The 18,884-nt window shown below is 34.4% G+C and overlaps 2 protein-coding genes across 3 annotated transcripts; both read right to left on the bottom strand.

Annotated features, from left to right (window-relative positions):
- Positions 1-2,671: 2,671 nt before the first annotated feature.
- On the bottom strand, positions 2,672-5,562 carry LOC114721220 (c-Myc-binding protein homolog). The gene is made up of 5 exons (XM_028907046.1): positions 5,484-5,562; positions 5,290-5,362; positions 5,116-5,164; positions 4,660-4,783; positions 2,672-3,178 (listed from the first exon to the last, which is right to left on the bottom strand). The coding sequence occupies exons 1-5, from the start codon at positions 5,499-5,501 to the stop codon at positions 3,092-3,094; spliced, it is 351 nt and encodes a 116-aa protein (XP_028762879.1). The 5' UTR covers positions 5,502-5,562; the 3' UTR covers positions 2,672-3,091.
- Positions 5,563-7,092: 1,530 nt separating this feature from the next.
- Positions 7,093-17,341, bottom strand: LOC114721217 (vacuolar protein sorting-associated protein 52 A). 2 transcript variants are annotated; one of them, XM_028907041.1, is made up of 20 exons: positions 17,142-17,340; positions 16,828-16,922; positions 16,692-16,749; positions 15,954-16,049; positions 15,658-15,759; positions 15,145-15,228; positions 14,829-14,909; positions 14,041-14,184; positions 13,807-13,898; positions 12,868-12,949; positions 12,219-12,401; positions 11,468-11,583; positions 11,305-11,363; positions 10,689-10,789; positions 9,694-9,744; positions 8,496-8,675; positions 8,266-8,400; positions 8,022-8,096; positions 7,651-7,708; positions 7,093-7,559 (listed from the first exon to the last, which is right to left on the bottom strand). In XM_028907041.1, exons 1-20 carry the CDS (start codon positions 17,166-17,168, stop codon positions 7,255-7,257), a joined length of 2,124 nt encoding a protein of 707 aa, XP_028762874.1. In that variant the 5' UTR covers positions 17,169-17,340; the 3' UTR covers positions 7,093-7,254. The 2 variants fall into 2 exon arrangements, with proteins under 2 accessions (XP_028762874.1, XP_028762875.1); XM_028907042.1 differs by having other exon boundaries at positions 7,255-7,559; positions 16,828-16,886; positions 17,142-17,341.
- Between the last annotated feature and the right edge of the window lie 1,543 nt (positions 17,342-18,884).

Genomic DNA, 18,884 nt, shown 5'->3' with positions numbered 1-18,884 from the left:
TTACAACTTTTGTAGTGAAAGTGACTACTTTGTTAATGGGTTTTGCAACCTGTTTTCAGGAGATAAACAACTTGTTTGTAAAAACTAATAAAATTTCACGCTAAATTTGACAAAACGTATAGTGGGATTTACAACTTCCGTAGTAAAAATGACCACTTATTCAATGGGTTTTGTAACTTGTTTTCAGGGGATGGGCAACTTGTTTCTAAAAACTAATAAAATTTCCTACTAAATTTGACAAAACACATAGTGAGATTTACAACTTTCGTAGTGAAAATTACCACTTCTTAAATGAGTTTTGCAACCTCTTTTCAAGGAATTGGCAACTTGTTTCTAAAAACCAATAAAATTCCATGCTGAATTTTACAAAACATAGAGTGATATTTACAACTTTGTAGTAAAAATTACCACTTCTTAAATGAGTTTTGCAACCTCTTTTCAGGGGATGAGCAACTTGTTTCTAAAAACTAATAAAATTCCATTCTGAATTTTACAAAACACACAGTGATATTTACAACTTTTCTAGTGAAAATTACCACTTCTTAAATGAGTTTTGCAACCTCTTTTCAGGGGATGAGCAACTTGTTTCTAAAAATCAATAAAATTTGACGCTGAATTTTACAAAACACACAGTGATATTTACAACTTTTATAGTGAAAATGACCACTTCTTAAATGAGTTTTGCAACATCTTTTCAGGGGATGAGCAACTTGTTTCTAAAAATCAATAAAATTTGATGCTGAATTTTACAAAACACACAGTGATATTTACAACTTTTATAGTGAAAATGACCACTTCTTAAATGGCTTTTGCAACCAGTTAATTCAACGTGACTACAAAAGTTGTCACTTTTATTAGTTTTTACAAACAAGTTGTTTATCTCCTGAAAACAGGTTGCAAAACCCATTAACAAAGTAGTCATTTTCACTACAAAAGTTGTAAATCACAATATGTATTTTGTAAAATTCATAATTAACTACATGTATAGTGAAATTTACCATTCACGTAATGGGATTTACCAAAAACCAGCAGGCATATGACAGCAGTTACGTTACATAATTGCTTGCTGATTTCCGCTTCGGTTCACTCCCTCTCTCACTACAAATCCTCTTTCCCACAACCAAAACCCATCAAATCAACAATCTCTACAGAATGGTGATGCGAAGGATTTAGTTTTATCAACTGGAGGGGGTTCGGTTTCGTGGAGTGGAGGGATTGGTTTCATCGAGTAGAGGGATTCGGTTTCACTGAGGGGAGGGATTAGTTTCACCGAGTAGATGGATTGGTTTCGCCAAGTGGGGGCAGTTTCTCTTTCGCCAAGTGGGGGGAATTGCTTTCGCTGGGAGGAGGCAAACACAATAAGGGCAATTCAGTCTTTAGGCCAAAAATCAAAATTTCATATTGGTACCTGATGTCTTCTTTGTCATTTTGCTTATTCAGGTCCCTTATGTGTCTTTTTGGAATTCAAGTGGTATTTTAGTGTCATTTTCCCATAGATAAATGTGTACAAGTTTAAATGAGAAGAAAATGAGGGAAAAAATTATAAGAGGAGTAAGATAATTAAAAATGACAACAAAGAAAAGTATAATGGGACAGGTAAATACAGAAACAGATCTTTAGGTTGCTCTGTGAGAAAATGGGAAAATGGTTTTCATGAAGATTGTTGTTGAGTTAGTTTGATTGATTTGGATCCTAACAATGAAAGGGATTCCAAATTGAATGAAGGACTTGTTAACCGTAAACAACAAGAGTTCGGCCAAAAAAAAAAAAAAAGTAAACAACAGGGGAACATGAAAATGCCATAACGCACCATTTCAATGATTTCATCACACTGTTTTGGTTAACCCCACACATCACTCTCCCCAACCAAGCCTATTTGCAGTGTAATGTATCAATTTTCAAGGGGCGCTCCAACACACAAAGGTTGAAAGGAAGGGGGAGAAAAAGCAACCATTTAAGTGATTCAACACTTTTTTCTTTTTCTTTTAACCCTAGTTTTACCTTTTAATTTTTCCGTTGTTAACTTTAGGATTATTCTAACATCAGTTTTTTACAATTTTTTTAAATCTCATTTTACTTCGCTGACTGTTTGCAGCTTGTAAATTTATATTAGTTAATATCATTTTGTCTTTTTCTTAAAAAACACTTATTTCTTTTAGTAAAATTTTATGTTCAAGTCTTGTAAATAAAATTAAGTAGTAGAAAGACTTTATAATTACGAGGTGTTGTGATCCAACTCAATTTAGTTCCTAATAGTTGAGCTCATTTTAACTTCCAAATTTTAATTTATATTACCGGGAAAATATAAACATTTAAATAGTATGTTGGGACAATGGGATTAATCAATGACTCAATGATCCCTTTACTCCAAAAAAAAAAAAAAAAGACTCAATGATCCCATAAAAAAGATAAAAAGAAATAAAAAAGAGTCTCAACAATTATATTAATCATTATTTGGGTAAAAACTGTTTGAATTATTCCAAAAGTAGTCATATTAGCTCTAGGGAAATTTTCATTTCGAAAATCCATGCGTAGATAATAATTATTCTAAAGCATTTTATAAATTATCGTTGTTACTACTCAAAGTTATGACTGGCATTTACACGTGATCAAATATTCTCCCTTCTAAAAGTTAGCTACTACCACTAACTGAGACGATAAAACCCAGAAATTTCAGGTTGTCTTTCTTAAATGCCTAAAAGATAGCATCAATCCACAAAATGTTTGAAATTTACCATCGTTGACAAATGACAACTACCAAAACAATACATATGTGAATTATATATCATTTCCATCCTCACCAATGGGATGAATGATTGCATTGATCTTTTACATTCATAGATTCCGAAGATCTAGAACAGCAATACTTCAGAACTGACTGATGCTGAATCCAAAAACTAATGTTGACAAATAAATTGAATGACTCGGATCAGAAATCAGATTAGTATAAAATAATGACAATCAAACAAATTAGAAAGTCCTGTAGTAATTCCTAATTTCATACATGATTGAAACAAGAGACAAAGTTGCAGCGCAAGTCATGCGAGTATGGAGCTCCGAGAATGTCGAGTTTGCACCTATAGCATAGACCTTAAAGCCCATTTTTTGGGGACTCACTATCAGTCGTTTCTCTTGTAGATGTCACTGCCAAGGCTTGTGAATTTTTCATTTCCTCCAACTGTCAAGCAAAATGGGATTTGGTGACTAAATCCTAACACGGTGTAAACAGGACACTTCAAGCAACTGTATAAGAGTTCATGAAATGCTTGAATAGCAACATATAAGCACCCATAACAAAATTAACATGGTATACAAGTTAGATCTGCTGAGGCAAGTGAAGTAACAACTTCCAGATATGTCATTACTAGACAATTTGCAAATTACTCGTATACTGCATTCAGTAACCATAGAAATTTCTGGAGTAGTTATCAGTTTAGGCAACCAACATCTTAAAGTGAGGCTATTGGCAAAACAACAACATCTGGTAACAAAGGTTGAGAACTACTCCGTAAGGACGGGATGGAATGGATAATCCCGTCAAACACAACAGATATGCAAGCGGCAGATTGGATAGATAAAGTGGCACATGAGATGAATGGTATCCTCACATATTCTTAGAATCCCTTGCCCAGATTCATGGATATTTTGGATAAGGAGGCTTGGCAAGTTAATGAAGAGTCAATTCTCTTTATTAGCAACTTTCCTGTAATTTGCCTATGTATCCACAGGGGCAAGCAATATTTGTTAATTTTGGCATGATCTGCTTTTCTTTGTGTTTGTCCCCCACGGCTGGTTGTGGGGCACATACACACAGAGAGGAAGAATCAGCCCTGACCTAGGCAAATGGTCTCTGTTCCAAAACAGTTATACTGACGCAGTTAACCATAACACAGATGTTCCAAAACAGTTTTTTCCCTAGGCAAATGGCCTCTGTTCCCTTTTTCTTTCGTCCATTACCTTTGTCAATGGTTGCCAATTTTCTGCCACAATTTCCTATTCTTGTTGCTAACCAAATATTTCAAGTCATTATATCCCATACTTTATACATTATAAGCAAGCATCATTTCTCTGCCATCTTCAATCCCAACATGCCAACATCCCTAACTTGACACATAATCAACAGTTTGCGCTTGCAGACACAAAGAATGCTCCTAGTCATTTCAATATTATTCATTTCTTATAGAAATCAAGTAAGGTGATCATATCATGTTTTAAACTTTGAGCTACGTACAACTGACTAGATGAAACATACATGCTATATATGGAATGTATCAGAACTATTGAAGTACCTATTACAAAAGAGCTTCATGGAACAGTAGCAATTGTTCATGGGTAATGTGCTGGTGTCTGGCGGTGAGCATGCGGTAGGATAGGCTTCTTTGATGACAAGAAAATCACATAATATGATGAAAAGATTGCAGGAGACAATCAAACACCGGCACTGACATATCACTTATTTCCTAACACTTATAACCTTCGCTGTATACCAAGTAGATGCAAACTAAATTTTGAACAATAAATCTTTAAACATCTTTTGTTAATGGTAAAGCTTGAGGTTATCAAGAAAAATTATAAATTTGAGTGAACCCATTAAGATTTACAATGGGTTCATACCAATACAACAACTCATTCAAAAAAGTGTAAATGATTCGAGAGTACCTCTTTGCAGGTCTGCTGGTGTGCCACCAAAAGCTCATCATATTTCATTTGAAGATCGGACAATTCAGCTTGCAATTTTTCATATTCGGATATAGAAGTACTTCCTAACTTTTGTTGAATGAACCTGAAAAAGAGAAGCTTGTTATACATGTGACACACACAAATAGCATCATCTGAAGCTCAAGCCCTGAAAGTGGTTTATCTATTTGTGCGTTATTGCCTTAAAGTGATTTACGCTAAGTATATGAAACTTGAACAGATCAAATTCAAATTAAAAAAAAGGTTAGAATGCACCACGAATTGAAGAGATACCAAATCTCCCAGCAAATTAAAAATGACTTGATTTTAGCCCAACTAATATTTACGTTCGTACTGGTTTACTTGAATGGTCCGCGGCACACGATTTTGCGCAAGCACATGGCAACAAAAACACACAGAAAACCACAAGGTACTTACTCAAGGGCAGAGGAAGGCTTGTCATTTTGCTCATATAAAGCAACGAGAACTGGAAGACAGCAAAAAAGAGCAAGAAAATGTTCCGCGAGTAAATTATTTGAGGAAATGAAACAATTAAAAGAGCCATCAGTTACTCCAACAGACTCTTAAGATTGGGGAAGAAGTTAGAGAAACCTTTGGTGAGGGCATCCACAGCTCCGCTTGACTCCAGATATTTCCTGAACGCTTCCTTCTTCGCCTCTTTCTCCTGATCAATATTCGTAGTGAGAGTTATGAAACTAACGAATCACCAGTTCTCAAAATATCAAACACGTACACTTTCATCATCGATAAACGGAATTCACAGAGAGAGAAAGAGAGCTTATAACCTCTTTGTATCGCATCATGATCTTCTTTACTTCACAACCACCAAACCAGATTTGGCAATGATGGTTGGAGTGGAGGGGATGGCCATGTTAATGGAGCAAGCCAGGCAATGCTGCATTTATTTTAGTGGTGGGACCTGCCGTGGTCGCCCAACGACATAATCCGAACCGTTCGTTGGATCTAATGGTGGAGAAGCTGGGGTCTGCAAAGTGAATGTTATAAATAATTATAAAAAATAAAAAATGTTGCAGCATTGTTTATCAGGCCGACTAACCTTACTCAAAGAACTGGCCCTGCCTAATCACTTTGGGCTGAGTCAGGTCCATATACTACCACGCGATACATGTATTTTTTTAATGAGTATTAGTTTTATATAATTAACTCTGGCAATATATTTCATGCCATAAATTAATTTTATATATTGATATTCTATGAAAATAATGTATAGTAACCTATAATTTTAAAAGCATTTTGATTTTTTTTTTTGGTAAAGCCCAAGACTAATTCATCTTTTCCATAGTAAATGCCAAAAATAGTTCCCATTCCCAAAAAAAAAAAAAATTGCTTTCAACTTTTTCCCCTAATATACATGAGAATTAATGACATAAAACGAGACAAGTTAATTTCATACATAAATAACTATTCTTTTAATTTCATACATAAATCACTATTCTTAGCCTTTTGTTTTCAACCGTAAATTTTTATGCAAACAAAATTATAAGTTTGTGGGAGAGGATATGTCCTTTGAGATAACTAAAAGGAATAGCATTTTAACGTTATTTTTTTTTTAAAATTTTTCCCCGATATATATGAGCAGATATTTGAATAAATGACATGAAACTTGACATGTTAATTTAATTTCATTGGCCTTTTGCTTTTCGACAGTACTTTTCAAAAACCAGGAATATGCCCCAGAAATTTCAAATTATTTCCTAAAGTGCTAAATGCTATCACAAATATGTCCTGAAGAAAAATATGGATCCGATCACATCAATCTAGGCAACATTTGAACTTCACTGTAATGACAATCATGTTGTTGATAACTATATCTGACAAATGTGTAACTTTCTAATGCGTAATTAGATTGCTGCATTTCATCATATCTTAAGTGAAGTTTAATTGTCGTACCTAGATGCGTCAGGATCACCAAATAAATGCTAATACAATCATCATGAAAATTTTTAAGAAAATAGCTCTGAATTCTAACAACAAAAACAAGCTTTATCCCACTAAATAAAATTAGCTACATGAATGGTGTCATGCAATTTAAGCACCCAACCCCACTTAGTGAGATAAAGTTTGTTATTGTTGTTGTTAAAGTTTAAAGCTATTCTGAGTTTCTAATAACTTGGTTTTGGGACATTTTCCTACCGCATTTTATTCCAAAACCCCAAAAAAAAAAAAAACTGCACAATAATGTTTGTCCATCACACGGCTGATATTTTTTTTTTTCCAAAGAAAATCCTTGTGTGAATTATATATTATTATCCTAGTCAACTTTTTTGGCCAAACTATTGTCACCCTCACCTAGATGAAAAATTGCATTGATATTTTACATTCACAGATTCCGAAGTTTACCACACCTAAGTACTCCCTACTTACAATGGTGCATAAAATGGAACTTATTTTACCTGAGGAACTGACTGTTATTAACATCTTTGAAAGAAGCATCACATCTCACTCTCATCATCCAAAAATTTGTAGTTAACATATAAATTGAATGCCTCGGATCAAAAATCAGATATAGCATACAATAATGACAGTGGCAACAAATTAGAAAGTCCTCGAGTATTTCCTAATTTCATACATGATTGAAGATATGGAAACAAGATCCTTGTTAAGTGCAGAGCCACCAACGATCTTCTTTATGCAATCTGAAAGTCTGGTATAGTAAAGCAACAGCTGAGTCAATGCAGCCCTTAAGATCTCCATGCCGCACAAGAAGTTGCTGAAAGAAGTAATCACATCTTTGTGCATCAACTCTATGGCAGCCTTCCACCTACTAGCAAAATCCTTCACCAGTGGCTCGACTTCGGCAACAGTTATGGGCTTATCGGAACTTGAAGTGGGGTCCTCAGCTGACATGTTATTACACATAATTAAGGCAAGTATCAGAAAAATACAAATTCAGATAAAAAGTCATGTGCTTTCATCTATTATGATACTCACAGGCTCTGGTCTTCACAAATTTGATTAAATCGTTAAAATGTTCTTGAAGCAATTCTTCCTGCAAGAATAAAAGACAATTTAAAGAAAATTGCAGATGAGGAGGGTCAAATGGTTGTATTCCCTATACTATAAGTATCCCTTCCTCTTTTGCAAGTTCTCCCAAAGCACTTGGATAAAGAAATAGTCAAACACCTAGCTCGGTTCTTACAATCAAGACTTCATATGGTTCGCCTTCTGGAAGGGAGATGGGGAGTTTAGACATGAACACTCCATGACAAGACATGCTAAATTAATGCCAGCTTTAAACATCTGAAATCTATGTTTTTTCCCCCACTGAGACCAGACATATTAAAGAAAATGATTGCAGTTACCACAAATAAGGCTGTATTGCTCTTCAGAAGCTCCTCAAAGTGCATTTGAATTTTCCCACCTTCGGGACCTGCTTCCTGGAATCAGACAAGATGAAAATTTTCAGTTGCCAAGGCCAAGAAAAGGAGCAGCTCATGATCATCAGTGTTTGTGTGAACCACATCGCCTATAAAAAATGAAATAGTCATATGATAAGCAAGTCGGGACCTGCTTCCTGGAATAGAGGATCAATTCACAGATTCCTACCTTTAGGACAGCAATAGTCATATCATAATTGTTTATAAGAAAAACAGTTTGCAGCTTCGGTTTTGGAAAATTCTTGGCAAGCTTGATAAGCAAGTCGTCAACAGCCATTCTCAATCGCTCCAAATTCAATTCAAGCTGAAACATATACAAGGAGAAAGATTGTATCAGCAATTCACAAAAGAAACTTTCATGCCTCTCAGTTTTTTTTTTTTTTTTTAAATTACACTGACCTGGCCATCCCCATACTCAACATTTAAGTGGATAAGGGAAGCTGTAAACTCAGCATAACGTCTCATGACATAGTGAGGATGTACATCATCTTCCCATAATGTCTTTACATTTGCATTACGCAGGCTGTTGAGGTGCATGTCAAATACCATCTTAAAACGAGGCCATAGGGAAATATTGACCTGCCCATTGTAAGATCCAAAATCTATTATGGATCAAGCTTAACTCTGTATGACGTACATGCCTATTGACACTTTTTCATCATTTATATCCATTAAAACCATCAAATTGCAGGTCCATTTAAATCCAGACTTCATACTTGAGCTGGAATTCATACATGACAATAAATATGCAGTAAGTGAGAGAAATATAAGGAAATCAAAACACACTCCACAATACGTCTAACAATCTTTAGCTATTAGTAAAATATATAGAGCAGTCATGCAAAATATCAATAGTTCAATCAAGAAGATGGGGGAGACGAAAATTTTATAAGACTTCATATTCCAGCAATTTTACATTCCAATCATGCTTGGAGTTGCACTCCAAACAACAACAAGCAGCTTCATCCCACTAGCTCTACTCCAAAATGATTAATAATTGAAATAAATGAAGTGATAGTGCAGAACCGTTAGTTATTATTTTGACCATATTATAGTACTACTAGCTAAGACTATGAATTAAAAGGAGCTTACATTTCGCTATGTACTAGGTGAGCTCTTTCCATTCAAATTAAAAGGAGCTTACATTTCGCTATGTACTAAGTGAGCTCTTTCCATTCAAATTAAAAGGAGCTTACATTTCGCTATGTACTAGGTGAGCTCTTTCCATTTATTCATTAATTCTTTGTGTATACATGTTGTTTATTCTGCTATCCTACATGTCATTTATAGAGAGAATAGCTGGGGTGTATGTGTAAACCTATTTATATCTTGATAGTGTGAATGAATCATCTGCACCTGCATTCTTTTCTGCCATTTCCTCTGATTTCAATTCTCTGCTAAGCAGTAAGCAATGAGGCAGTTTCCTAACTTACATCCTTGATTTCAACCACTGCAATTGTACATAAAGCTAGATTGGCCCAACACAAATCCTACAGTTACTCATGAATCCTCATCCATTCACCAGAAAAATTTATCAGGTATCAAACATGATTAAGAGAGCCTTGTTTAGATAAATATATAGACAATGGAAACTGACCTTGTCAAAGTAAGAATCCAAGCATGGGATCCTCCTTCGAGACATAATGAGCTGAAAAGAACAGGCAAGTCAGCTACAGATTAAGTAGATTATTTGAAGTTGCACTAAAAATATTTGCCAAATGACAGTGAATCTTATTTTTTTTGTGAAAAAATGCTGTGGGAAAAAGACGTGTTAAAGCCATGTCAACAAAATTTATTTAAAATCTTATAGTCCAATCAGTGTAATTAAAGGTATTCATGTCAGAGTTTAAAGCACTTAGGTAAGGTACTGAGAAAAGCCCAGTGACTTTCACACTATGAGAAGGGCCAACTTCAGCCAAGCACTTTCCTGGCGGTGGCTTCGGTGCTTCTAGCATCAATCAAGGCAAGCCCCCAAAGCATGTGTAATTTGAAGGTTGAAAGGAAATGGGCAACTTAGAAGCTCAAGCCACATATTAAAAAGAAAGGTCATAGGTACAATAAGAAACTATAAAATCCAACCTCAGAGGCCAAAAGAATGAGATAAAATAATATTAGAGGTGCATTTGATGATTATTATGTTTGGTTAGTCAAATGTTGTCATGAATTTACCACTTTTGTTTATATAGCATACTTTTAGCTTTTTCCTGTTTAAATATGCTTATAATTAAATAGTTTCTCCGTTTTTTTCCTTGCTCATAAATAATGTTTCCCTAAAAAATGTTTAATAATAGTGGGTTAGGGCAATCCTTTTGTAAATTTAGTCCTCCATGATTTGGAGGGGGAAAAAGTTCATGAAAACAACATTAAAAAAAAAAAATAATAAAAACTTGACACATTAAGACTCTTTTCAATTAAAGAAGCAACAACAACGGTCTAAATTCACAAAAAAAAATTACATGCTACCAGATCACAAGCTCAGTGTATTAAGACTTAAAAATAAAAAATTTGAATCTTATCATCAAGAGTGGGAGATTATTTGTGCAAGGCTATCTAATCTCCTCTCTCAAAAATCAATATCATACTGTTCGTTACCTGATGTTGACGTATTATGCATATCATAAGCATCAGTCCTATAGCATCATAGCAATTTTGAAGTATTAAACTGAAGTGCTCATCAATGACACCAAAAGGACCTGAAAATATCAAATATCAAATAGAGTCATTTGATTCTCCCAATGTTTTAGAGCTCCCATCATCTTCAGGCACTTATGTGTGAGAAAATTATGCTTACTCAAAAGATTTACCACCTCTAGTCCTTAATATAAGAGCTAGTTAACTAATTTGGAGATATTAAGAAAATTAGTTAAGTTAGTTATTTGTCACAAATGTCTATTGGTGTTCCTAAACTGTCCTCTTCAATCATGTGCATTGGATGATTGGATTCATCCCTTGGTGGAAACCTTTTACAAATAATAGGGATATTTTGGGGGAAAATGGGAGAAAAAGTGGATTAAGGTCTTATATTCAGAACCAAATCCAACCTCTCAACTAGCTATTAAGGACCAGAGGTAGTATTAAATAACTATAACAAATTTAACAGTGAACATAAAAAAAGTTCATTCCGAGCATCATAACCAAGCACTAGTTTACAATTGTTTAAATGTTAAGTAGAAAACACATAAATATTGAGAAACTTCACAAGTTATACCTGAGAAGATTTCATAAAATATAGATTCCTCCATGAAGAAAACATCACAGAAATGATATCTGCAGATGAAAGAATATAATGTCAACACGCACGTGGCTGAAGATTTTAAGAGAATTATCATTTTATATAACAATATTAAGAGGCGCAGAAAACTGCGAAGTACTCAGAAGTAGCAGTATCCATAAGCAGCTTCTGCAGGCTCCTGAACAAGACCTCATATGGATATTTAGTGGAGCTGGCTTCAGCTATATGAGGAATCAATGCAGGTTCATCAATTTCCTGGTACCAATACAACAATTAGCAGACTTTCAATTCTAAATAGTTATCCAAAAGTCCCTAAAATTTTTGAAGATCAGAATCATCTATAAACTCATTAGCTCCTATTAACTATACCATAGCAGGAAAAATTCATCTGTCCAACAAAAGAAAACTAAATGCTTTCTAATATAACTTCATTCCATCTCATATCTAAGCAAAATAAAATTTATAGATCACTTTATAAGACAAGTAACAGAAAGCTGGAGCCTCGGAAAGGATCCCACTCAAAATATGTTTCTTTGTCTTCACAAATTGTTAACTTTATTTCAAGCACTCCTTGAGTAGAGCCATTGACACCAGTAAAAACACAGATTTCTTGGCCAATTCAGTGAGCACTTAGAAAAAGAATCATCTGCAAAATACTCCTTTCTAAACTGACTTGTAACTATTGTAGGAAAAAATAAAAGGCAGAGAGAATCATTATTCTCTTGTATGAATTCTCTGGTCTTTCACAGATGATGGAAGGCCTATAGGCAAGAGGCAAAATAAATTTACACACACCCCCCAGATCTGAGGAGAATATACAGTGATACCCTTAAGATCTAAAATGCTTACAATACAACAAAAAATAAAATAAAACTTTACTTCCACAGTACCTTTAATATATTGATCCTATCACCAAGAGCAAAAACTGCAGATCGGTTCTTCAATGGTTCCCAGACTCTTGTAAAGAGCCCAGTGCTTCTTGTCTCCACACCAATTAAATCATTGGATGTCGCAATATCCAACTGTAGTTTCTCTAGTGCTTGTATGTAAGCTCGAAAATGTGCACTAAGAACCTGCAAAAATACAGCAGAATTAAATCCTTCACTAGGCAATATATTTAGCGTGCAAGAAATCCCAGGAATAAGTATTAAGCATTGATAATCCAGAGCAAAGATTAACAATAAAATAATTGATCAACATGGATCAAAAGGGACAGCTACCAGACAGCATTTATCTGTATCAGGCTGAAACTGAGCTCCTTTCAGTCTCAAATGCTGTCCATACCTAGATTCAAACCCCATTGGGAAAAGAAAATTTGTATTTTTTGGCACTTAGGTATAGAAAACCAAATTAAATAAAATCTAATCTGATGGCACATTGGACACAATGATGACATAAAGTTCATTAGAAAAGTCTCCCACTCAGGAAAAATAATCGAAAATAATTGCATCTTGAGCAACCAAACCTTCTCCAGCCATTAAGTTTCCAAAATTTTGGTCAAGGAAAATATTCATTTAATATTCTGATTACAATAGTTACCTTGTTCATTGTATCAATGTATGCTGCACGAACTTCATTGTATACCTCCTTGCCATGTTCCTTGAGAAAGGAAACAATATACCTACATTCGCATGCTCCCAATTGTTAGGTTTACAAGAAACCCATAGTTAAAAAACAACCACAATGACTTCCACACTCAAGAGCAACCAAGTGGAAAAAAGATTGACTACATTTCACATCATTCTCCTCTTGGCTGGCTAAACATACGTGTGTGAATCTGACAAGCAAAAATGTAAACCAGAAAAGAAAACCCTGAGAATATTGAGCAACTATATTCTACAAAATCGTCAAATACTTTTTGTAAGCACAATCACAGCTGTTTTAGCTACCTGCTTCCAAGGCTGAAAAATAATAAGTTAAACCTAAATAAATTCAAACCCAAGGAAGCAATGATACCAATACATGACACAAATAAGTTGCATAAGATGCAAACACTGCAACAGATGGAGATAAATAGCATTGAAATGCAATCTCAAGTGTCATGCTCGACACTATGCAGCTCCACTTTTATGCATCACAGTTCATAGTTTAATCCTATACAATATCCAGTCAAAAAACTTAAGGTTGAACATATTTGATTAGAAAATAGAAACTCTTGCTCAAGGGAGATGCATTTGAAGAAAATTAAACAAGCAAACACATGTAGCCATTATTTGAGGTAATAAATAAGAGCTTATTGAACTCATCCATTTAAAATTGGAAAACGATTTTGTGAAAATGTGTTATGAAGCAAAACCAGCTTCATAGAGGGAGAGTCATTCAGACAAAAGTCCAAACAAATAATGACTTGCAAGAATTTCATCCCAATGAAAGAAGAAGAAAAAAATTGTAACTAGATGTTGAAGCAAACAAAATATCTATTGATCAGATAAATATTAGGATGAAAATTGAAGCGTCTAGGGAAAAGGGGAAACTCACTTGTATTTTAACAGGACACTTTGTTGAAGAATTTGGATATTTGTTTTGGGTTTTCTTAGCGCATAGAGTTTCTGAACAATGAAGTCAAACACCTGTGAAAAATTAGCCATAGTGAAGTTAATTGTTAGCAGATGGCATCTCACATTAAGAAAAATAAATACGTGCAAGATATTTATATAAGATTATAAAAGAAACAAAGGAAGTCCTACGATCACAGTAATAGGATCAAATAACCTTTGAAACTGCTTTCTGACGGAGTTTTTCAAGCTCAGGTTGAACATCTTTTAGAGCTTTTGAAGCCTTAACCATTGGGTCCACTTCTACAAACTTCAGTTTCTTACTCAAAATCTCAAGAGTTCGCATATATTCCTCATTGACCTGAATTCCAAAGAGAAGAAGAAAGCTACATGGGTATACTGAGCAATGTGCACATCAGGTGCTGTTGATGCAGATGAAATGAATAACATTTACTTTAATAACGATTAAAAAAAAATTGCTTTTGATCAATATGAGAACGCCGTGGAAGAAATAGAAGAGACATCTTATCAAAAAGTCACAATAACTTGTCAATCAAAGTCCCATTCCCGAAAAAGGGAGTCGTTCCATATATCTTCAATATGGCCATACTTAACGACATCTAGAATTATGTCAACTGTTAAATTAAACAATGTTACACACACACAGAGAGAGAGAGAGAGAGAGAGAACTGAAATGCTAAGAACAAATAAAGATCTTGAGCCCCTAAGTTTTCACTCCATAAGGGCTTGATCACTTGAATGATACAGGTTGTGGTAACAAGAAATCACAGGAGTTTATCATGTACACATGCAGAAATTCAGAAACTTCAAGAATTAATTAAGAGAGATCCTCAATTAAAACTGCCTCTTCAACACCTCAAAAAGCTGAAATAGACGTTGAGATCAAATCAAGAAGCAAAGAGTGCTACAGGAAATGATTATACGCTTGTTGCACCAACAAAATCAACAAATTCAATATTGGTGAGTGGGTTGAGGAATATAGACCTCTCCATCAACAATTATATCCACCATCCTTGGAGGGACTATTATGTCTTCCACAAACTCAGCCAATTTGGATTCAGCTACCTGTTGCAAGAAAACTATCGGTCAAATAACATATTACACAAGTTAGGGGGAAGGGCTTACAAATTCTTATCAGAGAGATTGATTCAACTGTCAAATAGCAATCAGCGTTAGGCTCTTTGTTTGCAGATCAAAATGACAGTATAATACAAGATACTAGTGATTTAGTTTATATGGTGCCGGGCAGGAGGGATCACCATCATCAACATTTTTTTTTTGTATAAAACAATGTTCATACCTTACGATTCTTAAGCCGCAAACCCATATCCATAGACTTCTCCTGGAGAATCTTTATGTCTGAACTGATAGAACCAATTTCAGCCTGGAAACCAAATTAAATATTCACAAAGAAATTCCATTCAAAATTCAAAGTAGTCCTTCAAACTATTTTGTAGTAAACGTGAGCTCATAAAAGTTAAGCTACAAATAGCAAGAGCAGACAGCTTCAGATATGATTTTGACATCTTTTTTATCATCTCCAACATAAAAACATACATATAACCAAGGATATGCAGGTTAAGTTAGAAACTTTGATGCAGTGACTATCTAATATAACAAAGAGATTGAGGAAAAATTACAAAGGCGGCCCATCAATTTGACTAATTTTATGAGTGAAAAACTGCTTCCTCACCATATATGCTGAAATAGAGAACTCTTCAACTTACATAAAAATAGAAAAGTGAAGACATTATGTGCTATCTCTATCCTGATAAATGCTCATATATCCTAGGTGCTCAAAGTGTCAGCATACCTGAAATCCACCAAGAAGAGCTTCCATTTGTGACAAGATGCTATCACAATCTCGAATCTGATCATGAAGAGAGACTAGATTATCACTTTCCCTAATATAATCCTGCAGCGTTTGGAACATTGGGGAATACTAATTGATTAGTATGCTGTCCATAATCACGGAACAAAACATGATTATTGGTAAGGAATAACTGACATAATAATAATTATACAATAAAGGATAAAAGATCTACGGCCTTTTTGGTATCCATCACAAATGAATAAGCATTCACAAACGTCAGAAAATTAACCACAAACCTGAATTGAATCCAATTCCACTTTGCGCAAATTGACCTCAACACCTTTCGTGTAATCCCTCATTTTTGTACCTTTAGATAATATGTTTGCAACTACCTAGACAAGAGAAACAAAGTTAATAATTATGCCTATACATCAATGTAGTTGCAGAAGAGAAATTGGAAGAGGCGAGGGAAATTTGGAAAAATTTAAACAATGTGTATTGTAACCACAGACCAGAAGAAATTAGCTTTGTTCATAAAACTGAAAACTTATGGGTGCATATCGTGCTGAGTGAATATATATTGCATGCCATGATATATGTTTTGGAAGTTCAATCCACGAGTCATATCTGTGTATGTGTTTCATTTGGTTAACAGATTAAACGTCAGTCTAATTACTGCAAAAGCGCAGTGCACAAGAAAGTGCTTTTGGATTCAATATTAGGCCATATCCTAACTTAAATACCCATTGCTAAGAGAAAACAGACATGCTTGCGGCGCAATTGATCAAATTAAATGCCAAAAGAGGGGGAAATTTAGCACAACAGCACAAGTAATTTCTCCGCAGTAGGGCTTTATTGAGAGAAGAAGTACAAACATCACAGGCAAAAACGTTATTGTTACTAGAAGCAGAATGCAGAAAGTATCTTATGTCTATCTATAGTCATGCACGATAACCACGCCTGCTCCTTGTGATCCATTTCACAAGTATCTTAATTACCAGATTTCCCGAAACGCTGATCATTAAATTACTTACTTCATCATTTTTACATTCTTCCAGTTCCTGTTGCAGTCCCTCCAACGATATATCATCACTGCATCAAAATGATTTTGATTCAAACACCTCAGATAAAACTTTCACATAAATCAGGATGGCAAAGAAATCTTCAAACCTGCTTAGATCCTCTTCGACAGTTAAGTCTCCAACAAAAGCTCCCAAGTCAAATCCATTCTTCGGTGTATCGTTATTTTCACCAACAGAAGGACTCTGCATACCAGTAAATCACTCACAAACAAACAAAAAAGGGAAAGAAAAAAAAAAGGACAAACTAACGCATGCTCTCGTAAGTAATTGATAATTGTCTGTGAATCAAGAATAAACGCGGAAATTGCAAGATGAAAAGTTTAAAGACGGAGCTGCTTATGGTAATTCTGATCTTCAATAGAGAAAAAAATCAGGACTTGTAGATAAGTTAGCAGTCAGTACCACTGTGGCTTCGGCAATCTCAGGCATCTTGTTCGAGCAGCTTAATTGCAGAACCAAGCTATCAGTTTTGGATGAATTTCTCAAGAGAAGGAGCACAGAGCACTCAACGGCATCATCCAATACATACTAATAATGGGGCCGTTGCCCACTAGCACGTAGATTTTACGAAGGAAGTAGAATTAAGTCGGGCTGAGATCTGGGGAGCTGATCAGCGATTTCCCCAGCACCAAAAATAAAAGAAAGAAAAAGGAAAATAACTATAATTACCGGACAGATCCAACGACGTTAGTGCAGGTTTTTACTTTTTTTGAAAGCACAGAGAAAAAAAAAGAGGAGAAATCATGCCTCTAATTTTGTTTTGTATTTGAAATTTCGAATATTATAAATCGAATAGAGATAACTCTCTTAACATGATTTTTTTATCTACAGAATTTAAAGGCTTAACATTGTTTTCTTTTATTCAATCACCTTCCATTACTAAATTTTAATTCAATTTATATTAAAAATAAATGAAAATAAATGGGAAGGTTATAGAGACTGGTAGACCTTCAATTATACTTGCTGAAGGCTCATGAAAATTTGGAACATGAGACCTCACTTGTTGCTCAAAAGGTTAAATTTTCAAATAAAAATAATATGTGCCCTTGTAAGCTAGGGCATATGGCTTTAAAAAAAATGTTGAATGATTGTTTAGACTTAATTACATAGAACCTGTTTAGAATCATTTATAAATAATTTTAATAATTTTTTTAATCGTGATTTATAAATATAGGTAAGTATGTGATCCAATGCAATGTCCTCTTCCAAATGTTTGATTGGTTTATTTAGATAATCCTAATATATTAGGATTACATCATATGAGGTAATAGAGATTACACTTCTAAAAGTAAAGAATGGATTAGAATATGTGAGAATAAAATAAAAAGACAGTATTTGCTCCTGCCTTCTTTATTATCTTTCTCCGCCCAAGGCTCCTTCATCAATGACCTTGCCTCCTTGTTTCCATTTACAACCTTTCCATATGCCGCCCGACCCTTCATCCTTTCTTGACAGACTGCCTATTGCGATTCTATGAAGACGTGAAAGGAAACTGAAGAACGAACAAGAAAGCACATATTATTGCTTTTCTTTGCTAGCGTTGGATTATGGGATGAAGATGCCTAGTTCTTACAGGGATAAGTGATTTTATTTAAGGCCATTTTTATCTTTTCAATTTTGGTTCAGTTTAATTAAATATTAATAATAAATTTAGTTTTACCATTCTTAGTGTTGTACCAAACAACTTTTTGTAATCATCATTGCATTACATTACATTTCTAGTTATTATCCCATTGCATTTCCACTTATTCCATGAACAAACGGGGCAATAGCTTTTCAGCATGGATTTGGATTCTCTCCACTTCTTCTCCCATCCTCTTCCTCTCCACTACCCTCTTTTCCCTTCACACCATTGGATCCAAATTCCAATAATTGAGATTTGACATCTTATAAAAATAATATTATTAAAAAAATAAATAAATAAATTTAAACTGTTAAAATCTGGTCTAAACAGTTAATAACTGTAATAAAAAAAAGTTGAAAAAAATTTGCTCTGTAATAATAATCTATAGATATGAGCTGTTCAAATTAGATTTAATAGTTTAAATTTATTTATCTATTTTTATAATTATATTTATTTTTATAAAATGTTGTAAATATTAATCCGGACCATTGAAGTTTTGATCCAATGGTTGTAAAGGGCCA

This window comes from Neltuma alba, unplaced genomic scaffold (assembly GCF_004799145.2).
Source record: "Neltuma alba isolate B1F8T4 unplaced genomic scaffold, ASM479914v2 tig00012014_pilon, whole genome shotgun sequence".
In the NCBI taxonomy this organism is placed as follows: Eukaryota; Viridiplantae; Streptophyta; class Magnoliopsida; order Fabales; family Fabaceae; genus Neltuma; species Neltuma alba.
The sequence above is the reverse complement of the archived record's forward strand: the minus strand, read 5'-3'. Positions and strand labels throughout refer to the sequence as shown.

What these genes read in the sequence shown, in the direction of transcription:
- LOC114721220 (XM_028907046.1), bottom strand. An exon ending in AAGCCTTCCTCTGCCCTTGA is followed by an intron (nt 4,784 to 5,115) that starts GTAAGTACCTTG and finishes TCTCTTTTTCAG; the next exon opens with GTTCATTCAACAAAAGTTAG. An exon ending in ACCAGCAGACCTGCAAAGAG is followed by an intron (nt 3,179 to 4,659) that starts GTACTCTCGAAT and finishes TTTGCTTGACAG; the next exon opens with TTGGAGGAAATGAAAAATTC.
- LOC114721217 (XM_028907041.1), bottom strand. Translation starts at nt 17,168, where the DNA reads ATGCCTGAGATTGCCGAAGCCACAGTG. An exon ending in TGCGGCTTAAGAATCGTAAG is followed by an intron (nt 14,910 to 15,144) that starts GTATGAACATTG and finishes TTCTTGCAACAG; the next exon opens with GTAGCTGAATCCAAATTGGC. An exon ending in ATGGATACTGCTACTTCTGA is followed by an intron (nt 11,364 to 11,467) that starts GTACTTCGCAGT and finishes TTTCATCTGCAG; the next exon opens with ATATCATTTCTGTGATGTTT.